This window comes from Chinchilla lanigera, unplaced genomic scaffold (genome assembly GCF_000276665.1).
Source record: "Chinchilla lanigera isolate Chin_1 unplaced genomic scaffold, ChiLan1.0 scaffold00112, whole genome shotgun sequence".
In the NCBI taxonomy this organism is placed as follows: domain Eukaryota; kingdom Metazoa; phylum Chordata; class Mammalia; order Rodentia; family Chinchillidae; genus Chinchilla; species Chinchilla lanigera.
This window is the reverse complement of record NW_004955513.1, coordinates 5035118-5053542: the sequence shown is the minus strand read 5'-3', so window position 1 is coordinate 5053542 and position 18425 is coordinate 5035118. Positions and strand designations below refer to the sequence as shown.

At 65.3% G+C, this 18425-nt stretch overlaps 1 protein-coding gene across 1 annotated transcript; it reads left to right on the top strand.

The window, feature by feature from the left end:
* Positions 1 to 2402: 2402 nt before the first annotated feature.
* On the top strand, positions 2403 to 17664 carry Abca2 (ATP-binding cassette, sub-family A (ABC1), member 2; the record flags this gene model as incomplete). The annotated part of the gene is given in 48 exon segments (XM_013506707.1): positions 2403 to 2496; positions 2728 to 2730; positions 3490 to 3601; positions 3682 to 3845; positions 4030 to 4154; positions 4267 to 4377; positions 4634 to 4852; positions 5131 to 5498; positions 5757 to 5916; positions 6531 to 6659; positions 6747 to 6914; positions 6999 to 7095; positions 7325 to 7498; positions 7574 to 7676; positions 7749 to 7863; positions 7967 to 8157; positions 8243 to 8393; positions 8493 to 8697; positions 8855 to 9019; positions 9120 to 9300; positions 9384 to 9596; positions 9808 to 10004; positions 10094 to 10276; positions 10507 to 10691; positions 10785 to 10905; positions 11121 to 11357; positions 11431 to 11637; positions 11897 to 11999; positions 12082 to 12401; positions 12475 to 12688; positions 12769 to 12874; positions 12958 to 13069; positions 13158 to 13218; positions 13295 to 13469; positions 13584 to 13699; positions 13773 to 13920; positions 14017 to 14140; positions 14241 to 14373; positions 14526 to 14643; positions 14816 to 14994; positions 15060 to 15201; positions 15397 to 15531; positions 15654 to 15757; positions 15841 to 15933; positions 16014 to 16116; positions 16189 to 16326; positions 16419 to 16625; positions 17018 to 17664. Coding segments are annotated over 48 exon segments (7245 nt in total), but the record flags the coding sequence as incomplete, so codon positions are not given.
* Between the last annotated feature and the right edge of the window lie 761 nt (positions 17665 to 18425).

Genomic DNA, 18425 nt, shown 5'->3' with positions numbered 1-18425 from the left:
GCTCCGAGGCCCTGGGCCGCCGGGCGCTGCGGGACCGGCCTCTCCTCCCGCCGCTCTGCCCTTGGGGCGAGCTGGTCCCTGCCGCGCTCCTCCGCCGGCCGCCTCCTCCGCCCCATCCTCCCCCTCAAGGCATGTCCACAGCCCCGGCCTCTGCTTTCTCACCACCCTGATGTCCTTGTACCAGCCACGGCCGGCGCCCCTTTGTCCTTTGGGGCCAGTTGTCCCCAGGCGGATTCACTTGCTGACCCCAGGCCTCTCCAGGGCCGGGTCTCGCTGCCGGCGGCGGTGACCCCAGGCGGCCCGCGGCCCAGAGCACACAGGACATAGAGCTGGGGGGGAGTTGCGGGTGTCACACCGCATCTGCTTGTCCTCCCTGCTCTGGCCGCAGGAGACCAGAGAGGCCTGGGCCAGCCTGGGTTTGTTGGGCCCTCGGGATCTCCCAGCACAGGGTGCAGAGCTGTGGAACCCACGGCGGTCTGGATCGTGCTGCTCCTGCCACTGCCTGGGTTCATCCAGAAGGGCTTCAAAGTCCACAGCGGAGACCTGGGCACCCGGAGGGTGCGGTGGCCATTGTCACCACGGCCTGGCAGGGTTCTCTTGCTCACCTGGCCCTGGCAGGGAGCCGGGCTTGGGCACTCCTTGCTCCAGTGGCCAGGGCCTGGTGGCAAGAAGTCTAGAGGACCATGCCTGCAGCCCCAGCTGTAAGCTGACCTGGAATTAGCCCCAGGCAGATGCTTGGGAAGGCCCTCAGGCCAGGGAGCAGAGGCAGCAGTGTGGCCCCTGTACTCAGTGGGCACCCCAAGGGCCAGGGCAGGAGCAGTGGCCTGTGGGGCCTCCTGGTAAGCAGGTGGCAGTACCTGGTGTCTTGAGCAGTGGCCCTGCCTCTGAGATTGGGCTGTGCACAGGACTTTTCCAGGCGCTGTGGTGAGGCAGGACTGAGACCTTGCTCTCTTTCCTGGGCAGGTCCTGGGCTTCGCAGCCAGGCTCTAGGGCAGGACCTGGGTGTGGCACACTGGGGCAGGGGTGCAGCTGTTCAAAGCTCAGTCCTGTGTGCTTCCTCCTCCTCCCAAGTGCTGTGCTTCACTCTCCCTGACTGAGTGTGGCGGTCCCCTCTTCTGCCCTGGGGCCATGGGCTGCCCTTAATGGGGGACAGGATCATTGTCACTGAGTAGCTGGGGTGCAGGGTCTCACCTGTGTCCCCCCCTGGGTAGGAGGCTCAGGCTACAAGGAGAGAGTTAGGCTTTGGGGGGTATCCAGTCGCTGGCACGATAAGGGAACACAGGGCTGGTGTTAAGGGAAGAGGCTATCCACTTGTAGGCGCCCAGGTGGGGCCCCCAGGTGGAGCTGGACCTGTGCCGCCCGTCTGTAATCAGATGCCCCTGTGGCCACCTGCCCGCCGCCTGCCAACCAGGACTCTCCTCCCCCTCCTGCAGCTCCTGCGCAGCTGTTGCTATGGCGATGGGGAGCAGCCTGGCCTGTTGCTGCAGTTACAGTGGTGGAGGTGCCCAGTGGCAGGGCAGTGTGGGGAGGGTGGCACCTGGGCAGGGACCCTGCCTCTGGCTCCTCCTGCCCTGGGCGTGTGTGGCCTGTGCTGGTCCTGCAGCCCTGGGGCACACACAGCACCTCCTCACTGGCCCTGGCCTGGTTGCTGGCTAGAAGGGGGTGGAGACTGGCACCGGCTGGGCGGGCGTGGGGTGCGGACACACAGCATGGTGTTCCAGATCACAGAGCCCTATTGTCAGAGCACAGTGGACACAGCAGGATGGGGCTTGGGCAGCTGCACAGAGCACTGATGTTTCAGGAGGGGTGAGGGTGGGAGGGATCCACCAAAGGGACCCCCTCTGCCTGTGGGTCGGGGCTGGTCTGGAGCGGGCCCCTAGAGCATGGCTGGCCTCTGCCCTGGGCAGGGTGGGTGCGGCCGGTGAGTCCTTCGTTTTTCAGCAGCAGTGGAAAGGAGGGAGGCCCCAGGGGTGTGCGGCAGCTGCAGGCAGGTGGGCTGCATGTGGCTCAGATGGCTCCGGGGCCCTGTGCAGGTGGCTGAGCAGGTGGGAAGGGGATGAGCTGGCAGACGCCAGGGCAGGGTGGACCACAGATTGGACGATTTGTCTCTGCTGGCCCTGAGGCTCCTCAGAGGCGAGTGGTCTCCATGGCGGCTGGCAGAGCCTGGGCTGGGGACGGGAGGCCTGATTTGGTGGCAACAAACAGTGCTCACCATCTTGGTGCCCAGGAGGAACCAAGACCTTGGCTGGACCTGAAGGGCTGGTGCTGACCTCCCTGGCCTCTAGGGTGTGTGGGCTGGGCTGGGCTGGCTCTGCAGGGTGGGCTGGGGCCAGCGCGTGTCCATGCGGTCATGGGAGCCCCAGGTACCTGCTTGGTGGCCTCACTGGGTCTGCCCTTTCCAGTGGGTCCTGGCCTTCGAGATCTTCATCCCGCTAGTCCTCTTCTTCATCCTGCTGGGGCTACGGCAGAAGAAGCCCACCATCTCCGTGAAGGAAGGTGAGGCAGCAGGCGCTTGGGGGCCGGGCGGGCTGGAAGGGTGTGGGTGTCCCCACCCACCCTGTCCTTGCTCCAGGCATGGTCCCAGCCGTGTCTCCTCAAAGGCGGTGGAGGCCAGGGTTGACGCTGGTGCCTGTCCCTAGCGAGCTCGGCACTCACTGGTCTCCTCTGTTCTGTTTTGACCTGTCCCCCCGCATGGTCTCTTGTCTTCCTCGGCTGGCCCGCATGCAGTGTGTAAGTGAGCGGCTGCCTCCTTGCTGGCCAGGTGGCAGCTGCAGGATGGCCTGGCGGGGCCTCCTGGTGCAGCTTGAGCACCCCTCCCGCTTGCATTAACAGCCCTCCCAGCCTGCCTGGTGGGGTCCTGCAGAGCCCCCGTCTGTGGCCAGGAGCAGGAGGCTCACAGCCAGGGTAGTGGATGGCCACATGGAGGGGTGTGGGCAATGAAGGGCCAGGCCACCTGGCCACACTTGGTGTCCTGCTCAAGCCATGGGGGCATCTCCCCACCAGTGGTCCTGGGGAGTCACTTGGCCATGTCTTTTGGGGAAGGGGACATCTGGGCTAGCCTGAGCTGGGTCAGCCTGGGCATTCTCCCTTCACATTCCTGCAGGCTCCTGTACTCACTCTGCTAACCAGGTGACCCAAGAGGTCAGAGGTCACTGCCCAGTGGGGGCCCACATGTGCTCCCCTGGGCTCTGTGGGCAGTGCCACACCTGAATTTTTTTGCGGGTTGGTGCCAGGGTATTTTGGTCCTGCACCGGCTGAGGGGAGAGTGATGCTGGGGGCAGGTGTAGGGGAAGGGGTGGCAGGTGACCCTTTGACCTCTGACCTCCTAGAGTCCTGTGCACCGGAACTCTTGGCCTTAGCACAGCTGGGGGGTCAGGTGCTCTGTCCCCATCCTCATTTCTAGCCTGAAAGTACATTTCCTTCCCGATTTTCTCTAAATCTTGCCCCCTCGCCTCTGTCCTTGCCCCATTCCTCTCCCTATACCTCCAGCCTTCTACACGGCTTCACCCCTGACATCAGCTGGCATCCTGCCTGTCATGCAGTCGCTGTGCCCGGATGGCCAGCGGGACGAGTTTGGCTTCCTGCAGTATGCCAACTCCACGTGAGTGCCTGTCCCCGCCCCTGGGAGGTGACAGCCCTGCCCTCAGCCCCTCCATGTGGGTGACAGCCGTGGTGATGCAGGGTCACCCAGCTGCTGGAGCGCCTCAACCGAGTGGTGGAAGAGGGCAACCTGTTCGACCCTGCACGGCCCAGCCTGGGCTCAGAGCTCGAGGCCCTACGCCAGCACCTGGAAGCCCTCAGCTTGGGCCCAAGCACCTGGGAGAGCCGCCCCACTGGATCTGCAGGTGTGCTGGAGGAGCGCAGACTGAGCTCCTCAGGGTCTCCCTGGATCACAGCCTCGTACTGCACAGCGCCTCGCTCCCCACACATGCGCTTGGGGAGGGCCTGGCCGGGCTGCTGGGGTTGTGGGGCTGGGACCCCACCACTGAGGTCAGAGCCAGCCTTTAGCCCCACCCCCTGCCCGTCCAGCACCCTTCTCTCTGGACTCGGTGGCCAGGGACCCACAGGAGCTCTGGCGGTTCCTGACGCAGAACCTGTCGCTGCCCAACAGCACAGCGCAGGCCCTCCTGGCTGCTCGAGTGGACCCAGCCGAGGTGAGGGGGCTGTGTATGGGCTGGCCCCTCTGCCTCCCTGCGCCCCCTGGTGACAGCAGAGGGGGAACAAGGGGTCTGGAGCCCCCTGGCTGAGTTGTGCCCCTGCCCCCAGGTCTACCGCCTGCTGCTTGGCCCTTTGCCCACCCTGGATGGGGAGTCAGCCTTCCCCAGGGGTCAGGAGCCTTGGAGCCGCCTGGGCAGCAGCCCCCCGTTCCAGATGGAGGTGAGGGGCCTTTCTAGGGGTGGAGACCTGCCGCCTGCCTCTGGGGGCTCCCACCTGGAGGCCCTGACCCCCCTTGGTAATGTGGGGCTCCTCTTGGGAGATGGCATGGGAAGGGTGGCGGGATGATGTCTTGAGTGCCCCCTGCACTGTGGAACCCAGCAGCCTTCAAGCTGGCTTTGGGGTGGGAACAGGGCCCTTGGTCTCGTCCTGGTGACATCCCTGTGCAACCCCAGCTGTCCCTTGTTCCTGTCTGCAGGAGCTGCTGCTGGCCCCTGCCCTCCTGGAGTGGCTCACATGTGCCCCGGGCTCTGGGGACCTGGGCCGGATCCTCACCATGCCTGAGGGGCAGCAGGCGGCCCTGCAGGGCTATCAGGATGCTGTCTGCAGCGGGCAGGCTGGGGCACGTGCCCAGCGCTTCACTGGACTGGCCACAGAGCTCCGGAACCAGCTGGATGTGCCCAAGATTGCTCAGCAGGTGAGGCCTTGGCTGCCAGCTGGAGTAGCTGCTGGGTCCCCAGAGCTGTGTGGGGTCTCTGGCTGGGTAGCCCGGCCTGCCGATGACTCGTGTCCCTGCCCATCTGTCACCTGGTCTGCATCTCCAGCCCCTGGTCAGCCTCCCCTCTTGCCTCTGTCACCAGCTGTGTTCCTGCTGGTTCCCACCCTGTCTCGCCCTGACCTTGATCACCACCTGCAGCCCCTACCAAACGCTCACTGCCTGCAGACTGCACTGCCCCCATGCCCATCTCTCCCCAGCTGGGCCTGGATGCCTCCAACAGTTCTGCTGCCCAGCAGCAGGCACCGCCCCCGCGGAGGCTGCAGGCGCTCTTCGGGGACCTGCTGGATGCCCAGAAAGTCCTGCAGGATGTGGATGTGCTGTCTGCTCTGGCCCTGCTGCTCCCCCAGGGCGCCTGCACTGGCCGCACCCCGGGTCCTCTAGCCGGCGGCCCAGGGGGCGCAGTCAATGGCACGGGGGCAGGGGTGGGCACAAGTTCCAACGCCACCACCGAAGAGGGCACCCCAGCTGCCGCAGCCCCAGCCTCCCCAGACTCACTGCAGGGCCAGTGTTCCGCCTTTGTGCAGCTCTGGGCCGGACTGCAGCCCATCCTGTGTGGCAACAACCGGTAGGTAGGCAGCGGGGGTGGGGGACACCAGGAGGTCCCGGGCTTGGCCTCCTGGCCTTCCTGACCCTCCGCCTTCACCTTGAGGTCTCACTCCGCGCTGGCCCCCTATCTCAGCCCCACGCACAGTTAAGCCCCGCCCACAAAGCTAATTTGGGCCTGGCGCCCCGCCCCCAGACTCCGACCAAGCCCCACTCTTCCCCGACGCCCCGCTCTTCTCTGACGCCCCGCTCTTCCCTGACGCCCCGCCCTCTGCCCCAGCACCATCGAACCTGAGGCGCTACGGAGGGGCAACATGAGCTCTCTGGGCTTCACGAGCAAGGAACAGCGGAACCTCGGCCTTCTCGTGCACCTCATGACCAGCAATCCCAAAATCCTGTATGCGCCAGCGGGCTCGGAGGCCGACCGGGTCATCCTCAAGGTGCATGCACGGCTGGAGCCAGAGGTCCTGGGCGGGGGGGCTCTGTAGACCGGGGACCCAGCGCAGAGGCGGGCCTGTAGGATCGCAGCAGGAGGGGAGGCTTCACGTGAGGCCTGGAGCGCCGGCTGCCGGCTTCCGCTGTGCCGCCTCTGCAGGTGGGGACCCGCGGAGCTCCGGGCTTCAAGGTGCGGAGGCCCCTGGCCACGCTCTCTTGGGCTCTCACTGGGGCGCCACCTGCTGGTGGAAGAGGGTGTGCCCGGAGACCTTGCCCCCCAACTCCTCCATGGGAGGGGCCGTTTGGGGGAATGACCCGCCTGGAACAGAGGGAGGCCAGACTGCAAACGGGCCTGGCAGGGGCCAGGCTGTGGGTGGGGCCAAGGCCTGGGAGCGGGGGTCCCTAGGACACGAGGGGAGGGGAGGCGATGGCCGAGCGTCCCAAGGACACGGTGGGAAGGGCATGGAGGAAGGGGCTGGGTGATACCAGCAGGGGGAGGGGGAAGGGCAGCGGTAGGTCCAGGGGGCCCATCAGTCGTATGGGCAGGCGAGGGAGCAGAGAACCCTCTGTGCTGGTGGGGTCCTTCCTGGAGCTCATGCCCTGCCATCCGCCTCTTCAGGCCAATGAGACTTTTGCCTTCGTGGGCAACGTGACTCACTACGCCCAGGTCTGGCTTAACATCTCGGCGGAGATCCGAAGTTTCCTGGAGCAGGGCCGATTGCAGCAGCACCTGCACTGGCTGCAGCAGGTGCGGAGTGTGGGAGAAGGGCGATGGGCGAGGTCCCCTAGCAGTACCTGGAGGGGGCCACCCGCTCAGCCGGTCCTCCTCCCCCAGTACGTGGCGGATCTGCGGCTGCACCCGGAGGCACTAAACTTGTCGCTGGAAGAGCTGCCGCCCGCCCTGCGCCAGGACAACTTCTCGCTGCCCAATGGCACAGCCCTTCTGCAGCAGCTGGACACGATCGACAACGCTGCCTGCGGCTGGATCCAGTTCATGTCCAAGGTAGGCGGGAGAGCTGCGCTGGGCCAGAGGCCACGCCCCCAGCCTTGCACCTGCCCAGGGACTCCAGTGGTGTCCCTCCTCCAGGTGAGCGTGGACATCTTCAAGGGCTTTCCCGATGAGGAGAGCATTGTCAACTACACGCTCAACCAGGCCTACCAAGACAACGTCACCGTGTTTGCCAGTGAGTGCTGCCTGCCCCCCAGCCCCTAGTCCCAAGACCCCGCAGCCTGCTTCCTGCCAGGCAGGGCCTGTTTACCCTCCCACCCCTTGTCCCTGCTGCTAGTCCTCTCCAGCCTTACCTTGCTCTGGCTCCGCCCGGTAGCGCCCTCTCTTTCTGGCCCCGCCCACCCCTAAATAGCCACGCCTTGTCATCAAATCACGCCCTTAGTCCCGTCCGGTCCCGTCTCCAGGTGTCATCTTCCAGACACGGAAGGACGGCTCACTGCCGCCCCACGTGCACTACAAAATCCGCCAGAACTCCAGCTTCACTGAGAAAACCAACGAGATCCGCCGCGCCTACTGGCGGCCGGGGCCCAACACCGGGGGCCGATTCTACTTCCTCTACGGCTTTGTGTGGATCCAGGGTGAGGGGTGTGGACGGGTGGTGGGCAGGGCGGGAGGGGAGGGCCAGGTGCTGACTGCGGTCCTTCGCCCCGCAGACATGATGGAGCGGGCCATCATCAACACCTTCGTGGGGCACGACGTCGTGGAGCCCGGCAACTACGTGCAGATGTTCCCTTACCCTTGCTACACGCGGGATGAGTGAGTGCAGGGCTGGGGGCTGGGGCTGCTGGCCTGGCTCAGCGGAACCTCTCACACCCACAACCCCCCCAGCTTCCTGTTTGTCATCGAGCACATGATGCCGCTCTGCATGGTGATCTCCTGGGTGTACTCGGTGGCCATGACCATCCAGCACATCGTGGCAGAGAAGGAGCACCGGCTGAAGGAGGTGGGGCCCAGGGCGGCCGTGGCACCCCGGGGCCAGCGTGGGCCAGGGGTCCTTCCTTCCGGGGTGCTGTCCCCAGGCGGCCTACCTACATCCACCCCTGCAGGTGATGAAGACCATGGGCCTCAACAACGCTGTGCACTGGGTGGCCTGGTTCATCACGGGCTTCGTGCAGCTGTCCATCTCCGTGACCGCGCTCACCGCCATCCTCAAGTACGGCCAGGTGCTCATGCACAGCCATGTGCTCATCATCTGGCTCTTCCTTGCCGTCTACGCCGTGGCCACCATCATGTTCTGGTGAGCTGGGGTGCGGCGGGGGTGCCCGTGTCAGGGGGACGCCTCTTGGAGCCGTGCTGATGGCCACACGGCCCACCTGCCACAGCTTCTTGGTGTCCGTGCTGTACTCCAAAGCCAAGCTGGCATCGGCCTGTGGTGGTATCATCTACTTCCTGAGCTATGTGCCCTACATGTACGTGGCGATCCGAGAGGAGGTGGCCCACGACAAGATCACTGCCTTCGAGAAGTGCATCGCGGTGAGGGCGGGGGGCAGGCGGGGGCGGGCAGGCGGACGGCTGGGTCAGGGTGGGGTGGGGTGACCCCACTGGCACTGACACTGCTGTCTGTCCCCTCAGTCCCTGATGTCCACGACAGCCTTTGGCCTGGGCTCCAAGTACTTCGCCCTGTACGAGGTGGCGGGCGTGGGCATCCAGTGGCACACCTTCAGCCAGTCCCCAGTGGAAGGGGACGACTTCAACCTTCTGCTCGCCGTCACCATGCTGGTGGTGGACGCAGTGGTCTATGGTGTGCTCACGTGGTACATCGAGGCTGTGCACCCAGGTACTGACCTGGGTGGGGAAGAGCAGGGGAGAGGCCGCAGGGGGGTCCCCAGCTAGTGAGGGGGCAGCCCTCTGGGCTGCCTGCTAAAGGCAGCAGGGGTGATGCACAGCCACCCCCAGGCCCTAGGTCAGCCTTCCCTCCCCTCCCCAACCCCCAGGCATGTACGGGCTGCCCCGGCCCTGGTACTTCCCACTGCAGAAGTCCTACTGGCTGGGCAGTGGGCGGACAGAGGCCTGGGAGTGGAGCTGGCCCTGGGCGCGTGCCCCCCGCCTCAGTGTCATGGAGGAGGATCAGGCCTGTGCAATGGAGAGCCGGCGCTTCGGTGAGGCCCGAGTTGGCTTGTGGGCCAGGGTGGGTACTGGGTTTGGGTCCGGGGCTACCTCAGCTCCACCTACACTTTGTTAAACTGCCACTCTGTACAGAGGAGACCCGAGGCATGGAGGAGGAGCCCACCCACCTGCCCTTGGTTGTGTGTGTGGACAAGCTCACCAAGGTCTATAAGAACGACAAGAAGCTGGCCCTCAACAAGCTGAGCCTCAACCTGTACGAGAATCAAGTGGTCTCCTTCCTGGGCCACAACGGCGCGGGCAAGACCACCACCATGTGAGGGCCGGGGCAGTGCCCTCCCTCGCTGCAGGAAGGGCGGGGTCCCTGCCGGGTGGATCCTGACCTTGCTGCCCACCCAGGTCCATACTGACCGGCCTGTTCCCACCCACCTCGGGCTCGGCCACCATCTACGGCCACGACATCCGCACAGAAATGGACGAGATCCGCAAGAACCTGGGCATGTGTCCGCAGCACAACGTGCTCTTTGACCGGCTCACGGTGGAGGAGCACCTCTGGTTCTACTCCCGGCTCAAGAGCATGGCACAGGGAGAGATCCGCAAGGAGATGGACAAGTGGGTGGGGCAGGGGCTGGGAGCCGAGGGAGACTGGGCTGAGCGGAGGAGGGGGTGTGGGAGAGCAGAGGGGGACGCGGGGTGGGCAGGGGCGTGGGATGAGTTGGGGAGGGGCAGGGCTGGAGACGGTGTTTGGATTCAGAGTAGGCGGCGGGGCAGAAGCCTGGCACTGCATCAGCCTGCCAGCCTGCGGCCCTCCTGCCGTCTCCAGGATGATTGAGGACCTGGAGCTCTCCAACAAGCGGCACTCGCTGGTGCAGACCCTGTCAGGTGGCATGAAGCGCAAGCTGTCAGTGGCCATCGCCTTTGTGGGCGGCTCTCGCGCCATCATCCTGGACGAGCCCACTGCGGGCGTGGACCCCTACGCCCGCCGCGCCATCTGGGATCTCATCCTGAAGTACAAGCCAGGTACACAGGGTGGTGCCAGGCTGGCTCGGGCTGTGCAGGCTCCTGGCCACCCTCACCCAGCCCTGACTGTGGGTCTGGACGTCCCTCAGGACGCACTATTCTCTTGTCCACCCACCACATGGACGAGGCCGACCTGCTGGGGGACCGCATTGCCATCATCTCCCACGGGAAGCTCAAGTGCTGCGGCTCCCCCCTCTTCCTCAAGGGCGCCTACGGCGACGGGTACCGCCTCACGCTGGTCAAGCGGCCTGCCGAGCCCGGGGCCCCCGCAGGTCTGTGCTGAGGCTGCTCAAGCTGGCCTCAAGCCACCCCTTCCCAGGACCCCATGCCTCGGACCCCCGGTGGGGTGTGGATGCTCCTCTTCCCCCCACTGTGGCCTGGACTGCCCAGTGGGCCTGGCCCCTTCTCTTGTGCTCTTGTCTTGCCCTGACTGGTTCCCGTAGAGGGTTCCTCCTCCCCCTCCCCCCAGTGAATCTGCTCCCGTCTCCTCCTCCCTTCCCAGAGCCAGGGCTGGCGTCCAGCCCCCCGGGTCGGGTGCCGCTGAGCAGCTGCTCAGAGTCCCAGGTGTCCCAATTCATCCGCAAACATGTGGCATCCTGCCTGCTGGTGTCCGACACGAGCACTGAGCTCTCCTACATCCTGCCCAGCGAGGCGGCCAAGAAGGGGGCCTTCGAGCGCCTCTTCCAGGTATGAGGACCGACATAGTGGCCGAGGACAGGGAAGGAGGTGGCGCACCGCTGCCCGGTGTGCGCAGTGCTGGCTCACCCCGGCCTTCCACAGCACCTGGAGCACAGCCTGGATGCTCTGCACCTCAGCAGCTTCGGACTGATGGACACCACCCTGGAGGAGGTGTTCCTCAAGGTGTCTGAGGAGGACCAGTCCCTGGAGAACAGCGAGGCCGGTGAGAGCCCCGGGTGCCACTCATAGCCTGTGCTGCCCACGCAAGGGGCCTGCACCCAGGCCTGGGCATCTCCTCCTCTGGTCTCTGGGGCCTCTCCTGGGTGGGCATGGTGGCCACAGGTCCTGGACATACATGCAGCCTGGGAGCTGGGGTGGGCGGCCTGGGGGCAGGTGGCCCTGGCTCCTCCTAGCTCTGCTGCTCCTCTGGCCCGGCAGACATGAAGGAGTCCAGGAAGGACGTGCTGCCTGGGGCGGAGGGCCCAGTGTCTGGGGAGAGCCAGTCCGGCAACCTGGCCCGATGCTCGGAGCTGACCCAGTCCCAGGCATCGCTGCAGTCGGTGTCTTCAGTGGGCTCTGCCCGAGGTGACGAGGGAGCTGGCTACACCGATGTCTATGGTGACTACCGGCCACTCTTTGACAATCTGCAGGACCCGGACAACGTCAGCTTGCAAGGTGGGGATAGCTGGGTGAGGCTGGCTGGGTACATGGGGCGTGGGGTGCCCGCTGAGCTGCCTTCTCTGTGCAGAGGCCGAAGCGGAGGCCCTCACATGCGTGGGCCAGGGCAGCCGCAAGCTGGAGGGCTGGTGGCTGAAGGTGCGACAATTCCACGGGCTCCTGGTCAAGCGCTTCCACTGTGCCCGCCGCAACTCCAAAGCTCTGTGCTCGCAGATCCTGCTGCCTGCCTTCTTCGTCTGTGTGGCCATGACTGTGGCCCTGTCCGTCCCTGAGATCGGTATGGCCGCCTGGGGTGGCATAGGGCAGCATGGGGGCACAGCTGGCTTCCGGTCCCAGTGGGTCCTTGGTCCTCTTTCAAGCCTCCTAGGGGACATGTGCCCACCATGGATCTCATCCAGGGGCTCATGGGCAAGTTCTGTCTCCTGGGGAGCCAGACCCCAAACCTGGGCAACCTGGGCACTGGGAAGAGGGCACCAAGGCCTGGGTACCCCTGGCTGTTGCTTGGAATCTGCTTAGGGGCTCCTGCTCACCCACAGGTGACCTGCCCCCGCTGGTCCTGTCACCCTCCCAGTACCACAACTACACCCAACCCCGCGGCAACTTCATCCCCTATGCCAACGAGGAGCGCCGGGAATACCAGTAAGGCCACTGCCAGGATGACACCACGGGGAGGGGTTGGGGGAGACAGGCGCCCCAGCTTACGCTGTTGTGCCCTCCCCAGTCTGCGGCTGTCCCCAGATGCCAGCCCCCAGCAGCTGGTGAGCACGTTCCGGCTACCCTCAGGTGTGGGTGCCACCTGCGTGCTCAAGTCTCCTGCCAACGGCTCGCTGGGGCCCACACTGAACCTGAGCAGCGGGGAGTCCCGCGTGCTGGCCGCCAGGTTCTTCGACAGCATGTGCCTGGAGTCCTTCACCCAGGGGCTGCCGCTGTCCAACTTCGTGCCACCCCCTCCCTCCCCCGCCCCGTCTGACTCGCCCATGTCCCTGGATGAGGACCTGCTGCCTGCCTGGAACACCTCCCTGCCACCTACCACTGGGCCAGGTATGGGCTCTTGGGGGCTTTGGGGTGCACAAGCCAGGAGGGCTCTGTCTCACTACGCTGGTTGCACCCACAGAGACGTGGACTTCCGCACCCTCCCTGCCACGCCTGGTGCGGGAGCCAGTCCGCTGCACCTGTTCCACACAGGGCACCGGCTTCTCCTGCCCCAGCAGCGTGGGTGGGCACCCGCCACAGATGCGCGTGGTCACGGGTGACATCCTGACAGACATCACCGGCCATAATGTCTCCGAATACCTGCTCTTCACCTCCGACCGCTTCCGGCTGCATCGGTGAGCTGGGTGGGGGTGGCTGTGCCCAAGGGGCCACTGCTCACGTGACCTCACTGCCTCTCCCACCGGCCCACCCACAGGTATGGTGCCATCACCTTCGGTAATGTCCAGAAGTCCATCCCGGCCTCGTTTGGCGCCCGGGCCCCACCCATGGTACGGAAGATCGCGGTGCGCAGAGTGGCCCAGGTGAGCTGTTGCCCAGGCACCCAGCTGGTATCTGTCTGGCCCTTGCCCACTCAGGCGCCTCTCTGAGCCCATGCCTTCCCCAGGTGCTCTACAACAACAAGGGCTACCACAGCATGCCCACCTACCTCAACAGCCTCAACAATGCCATCCTGCGCGCCAACCTGCCCAAGAGTAAAGGCAACCCTGCAGCCTATGGTGAGCTGGGCATGGTGGGCTCGGGGAGCCTGGCAGGGTGACAGGAGCTGGGGGCAGCCGGGGCTGAGGCTGCCCTCCCTGTGTGCAGGCATCACCGTCACCAACCACCCCATGAACAAGACGAGCGCCAGCCTCTCCCTGGACTACCTGTAGGTGGGGCAGGCCCCGGGGGGTGGTACCCACGCTCCCTGGAGCACTGTGCGCAGCTGACCACCCCTCCCCTAGGCTGCAGGGTACAGATGTGGTCATTGCCATCTTCATCATCGTGGCCATGTCCTTCGTGCCGGCCAGCTTCGTGGTCTTCCTGGTGGCTGAGAAGTCCACCAAGGCCAAGCATCTGCAGTTTGTCAGCGGCTGCAACCCTGTCATCTACTGGCTGGCCAACTATGTGTGGGACATGGTGTGTCCCTGCCTTCCGCCCTGTCCCTGTCTCTGTCCCCGCCCCCACCCTCACCAGTCATCCTGGACCTCAGCATCCGCCCCCAGTCCTCACCAGCCGCCCTTGCCTCTGCAGCTCAACTACCTGGTCCCTGCTACCTGCTGCGTCATCATCCTGTTTGTCTTCGACCTGCCGGCCTACACATCGCCCACCAACTTTCCTGCCGTGCTGTCCTTGTTCCTGCTCTATGGGTAAGGGGTTGGGCTGCGGGCAGCTGGTCACAGCAGAGCCAGGGCTGGCTGTGACCATGCCCACCTCCCACAGGTGGTCCATCACCCCCATCATGTACCCAGCCTCCTTCTGGTTTGAGGTGCCCAGCTCGGCTTACGTGTTCCTCATTGTCATCAATCTCTTCATCGGCATCACCGCCACTGTGGCCACCTTCCTGCTGCAGCTGTTCGAGCATGACAAGGTGGCCAGTTGGGCAGGGAGGGGCGGCTGAGGCAGCCTCAGGGCGGGCCTGGGGCCGGCGATGCTGAGGCTCTGTGTGCCACCCTGGGGCCCGTAGGACCTGAAGGTCGTCAACAGCTACCTGAAAAACTGCTTCCTCATCTTCCCCAACTACAACCTGGGCCACGGGCTCATGGAGATGGCCTACAACGAGTACATCAACGAGTACTATGCCAAGATCGGTGAGGCTGCACGTGGGCACGGCGGGCGCGGGGCAGGCCCGGCGGGGAGCCCCAGGCGAGAGCACTGGCTCCCAGAGCCTCTGAGCTGGCCACCCCACAGGCCAGTTCGACAAGATGAAGTCCCCGTTCGAGTGGGACATTGTCACCCGGGGGCTGGTAGCCATGACAGTCGAGGGCTTCGTGGGCTTCTTCCTCACCCTCATGTGCCAGTACAACTTCCTGCGGCAGCCACAGTGAGTGTGCGGGCCCGGACGATGACGGGCAGGGGGCCAGGCCAGGCACTGGCCACTCTGTGGCATGCCTACAGCCAGAGGGCCGAGTGGGTGCTGGCCAGCAGGGGTGAGTGGAGGGCAGCGGGCAGGAATTGCCCACTGTGTCCCCCCAGACGCATGCCTGTGTCTACCAAGCCCGTGGAGGATGACATAGATGTGGCCAGTGAGCGGCAGCGAGTGCTGCGCGGGGATGCTGATAATGACATGGTCAAGATCGAGAACCTGACCAAGGTAGGCGTGGACTGTCAGTGACAGGGTGAGTGGGTGGGGCTACTGCTGGGGCGTGGCCAAGGGGGCGTGGCCGGGCATGGGCAGGGCGGGGCAGGCCGACTGGGCGGAGTCTCCCTGCCTGTGGTTGGTTCTCCTGCCACCCGAGCTGAGTGGTAGCTCCCTTGCCTCCAAGGTGTACAAGTCGCGGAAGATCGGACGCATCCTGGCAGTGGACCGCCTGTGTCTGGGCGTGCGTCCGGGCGAGTGCTTCGGCCTCCTGGGTGTCAATGGCGCGGGCAAGACCAGTACCTTCAAGATGCTGACCGGTGACGAGAGCACGACCGGCGGCGAGGCCTTCGTCAACGGGCACAGGTGCGGGCAAGTGTGGGGGGGTGGGGGGCCATGTGGCCCACGTGCTGACGACCCTGTGTCCTCAGCGTGCTCAAGGAGCTGCTCCAGGTGCAGCAGAGCCTCGGCTACTGCCCGCAGTTTGACGCCCTGTTCGATGAGCTCACGGCACGCGAGCACCTGCAGCTGTACACGCGGCTGCGCGGCGTCCCCTGGAAGGATGAGGCCCGGGTGAGCCGGTGGAGCATCCCCGACCCCTGACCCTGGGGCCCCGTGCCCCTGCCCACCCCCGTGTCCTTGTACTCTCACATCCGACGACCCTACACCCTGTGCTGGCCAGTTCCCACGCCTTGCTCCTGATGGGAAGCGCGCACACACACACCCGCCCTTGGGGACAGCCCGCCCTACTCCTGACATCCTCCACAGGTGGTGAAGTGGGCACTGGAGAAACTGGAGCTGACCAAGTATGCAGACAAGCCGGCTGGCACCTACAGCGGCGGCAACAAGCGGAAGCTGTCCACCGCCATTGCGCTCATCGGGTACCCCGCCTTCATCTTCCTGGTGAGCCCTGGGGGTGCGGGTCGGGTATCCCGCATCTTTCCCCCTGGTGAGCTTGGCTGGAGAGGAGGTTGGTGGGTGTTGGAGGGCTGGGCGGTGAATGGCCGAACCTGACCCCACCCCAGGATGAGCCTACCACTGGCATGGACCCCAAGGCACGGCGCTTCCTCTGGAACCTCATTCTCGACCTCATCAAGACGGGGCGCTCGGTGGTGCTGACGTCGCACAGGTGTGCCCTGCCCTCTTCCCGCTCCTCCACCCGCCTGGGCCCCGCCCGCAGTTTGGGTGCCAACTGCGCATGTCTGTCCGCAGCATGGAGGAGTGCGAGGCCCTGTGCACGCGGCTGGCCATCATGGTGAACGGGCGGCTGCGCTGTCTGGGCAGCATCCAGCACCTCAAGAACAGGTGAGTGCGGGTGGGGTCTGCCGCAGGCGGGGCAGAGGCTGTAGTGGCCCAAGGGCTCTCGCCACGGGCCTGTACTCTAGGTTTGGGGACGGCTACATGATCACAGTGCGGACCAAGAGCAGCCAGAGCGTGAAGGACGTGGTGCAGTTCTTCAACCGGAACTTCCCGGAAGCCATGCTCAAGGTGGGCGGGGCGGGCCTGGGCGCGGGGCGGGGCCTGCCGGAGCAGCCGCTGAGCTCGCATCTCCCATCCCAGGAGCGACACCACACGAAGGTGCAGTACCAGCTCAAGTCGGAGCACATCTCGCTGGCCCAGGTGTTTAGCAAGATGGAGCAGGTGGTGGGTGTGCTTGGCATCGAGGACTACTCAGTCAGCCAGACCACACTAGACAATGTGAGTGCCTCGGCCGTATCCACCCTCCAGTGCCGCCCTGCCCACTGCGTGGGCCGCCCACCAACGCCCCGCCCTCCTGAACCGCCCTCCAGGTGTTTGTGAACTTCGCGAAGAAGCAGAGTGACAACCTGGAGCAGCAGGAGACAGAGCCGCCCTCCGCCCTCCAGTCCCCGCTGGGCCGTCTGCTCAGCCTGCTGCGGCCCCGGCCGGCCCCCACCGAGCTCCGGGCCCTCGTGACAGATGAACCAGAGGACCTAGACACAGAGGACGAGGGCCTCATCAGCTTTGAAGAGGAGCGGGTGAGTTGTGCCCGCCATCCCACTGCCGGGCACTGTGGGTCAGGGCGGCGCGGCCAGCGCAGGACTCAGGCTGTGGGGTGGGGGAGAAATGGCCACCTGGCTTCCTGCTGTCTAGGGGTGGGGGCAGGGAGGGACCAGCGGCTGAGGGCTAGGGGTAATGGAAGACTGGGGACAGGCAGAGGAGAGGCCACACGCTGGAGCGGGTGGGAGGGAGGGACCAGCGTGAGGATCGGCAAGGGACCGGCACAGTGGCCACCAGCCCGGAGGAGCCCACACATTGAATGTGCTCAGTGAGGAGACAGAGGCCGGGGAGCCCCAGCCTCCAGGGTCCAGCCTGAGCTCCCACCCTGGAGCTGGAGGAGGGCCCCAGCCTGCCCGTCCACTGTCCCCAGGCCCAGCTCTCCTTCAACACGGACACACTCTGCTGACTGTGAGGCGCTGAGCCCGATGCATCTGCGGGGCCGGGAGTCAAGGGTGGCCAGGCCCGCCCTGTGTCTCTCGGTGCCACCTGCCGGCTGTGGAGAGGGAGGTCCAGGACCAGGGGCTCCTCGCCATCTCCAGCCCATCCTCGGCCCTGCCCTGCGGTTTCTGCAGCTGCCCTCTCTGATTGTGCCAAAGGCTGGCCCGGCCCTGGGCTACGCACACCCTCACCCTGCTTTGCCTTAAAGCCTCGGGGTCTGGCCCAGCCCCTCGTCCTGCCCTGTTCTGGGGTGCCCTTTGTCCACGGCACCCTGCAGCCAGCCAGACCAGTGGGGTTTTCTGTACTGGGGGCTGCTGGCTGCCCTGGGCTGGGGCTGCCGAGGGCGTGGGGAGGGTCCGCCTATTTATTTTGCTTTGAGAAGGAGCCCCTGGCTCGGCTGGGGATGGTGGTGTCGTCGCAGGCCAGGGGAAGCTGGCCCTGCGGCCCAGAGAGAGCCAGGCCCCGCCCCGCCCCCGCTGCCTCTGCTCACCCAGCTTGGCCCTGTCCGCTGCCCACCCGGGAGCCGGACCTGTACATAGCGCACAGATGTTTGTTTTCAATAAATGATGAAAATGCCCATAGGAGCCTGTGCATCTGGAGCGCAGGGGCCTGGGTGGGGGCTGCAGAGGGGAATACTGAGGCAGGGGCTGAGCATCACTTCCTCCCCCTCACACCACAGGTCTGAAGTGGGGTTTGCAGAGCACAGGTGCCCCCCACACCCATCCCATCTGTCTTAGTCACCCTCCTGCCACTAGGACAAAATGCCAGACACCCACAGCCTAAGGGAGGAGAGGTTTACTTGGGCTCAGTTTGCGGGGTTTCAGTCCGCGGTCAGCGGGGTCCAGCACGTTGGAGGGGCCTGGTGGATAGCTGGTTGCTGCGTGGCAGCCAGGAAGGAGTGAGAAGGAGCATCCAGGGACAGCAGTATGACCTTGTGGGCCACACTCCAGGGACACGCGTCTTCTGGCCAGGCCCTGCCTCCAAACACGGGAGACTTTGGGGGACATTTTAGCTCTAAACCTACAGCCCTTGGAGCCTTTATGTCAGGCTCCCCTGCCTGGTGCCAGGCTGGCTTCATCTGTGGGGGGTGAGGACCACGCCCAGGAGGAGCTGGCCCCAGGTGGGCACTGAAGGCCGGGTGGACATGAGTAAGGGGAGAGGCAGAGGAGGCAGAGGAGGCAGAGGAGGCATGGGGTCTAGGAGCCACAAGGTCTGCTGGAAGTGGGGCCTGGTGTGCGCCAGGCAAAGGGGGACAGTGGGATGAGGGTCCTGACTCACCCCGTGGCTGGGCCAACGTCAGACTCCCCTGAGACCAGTCAAGGGCCTGAGTGGGACAGAGC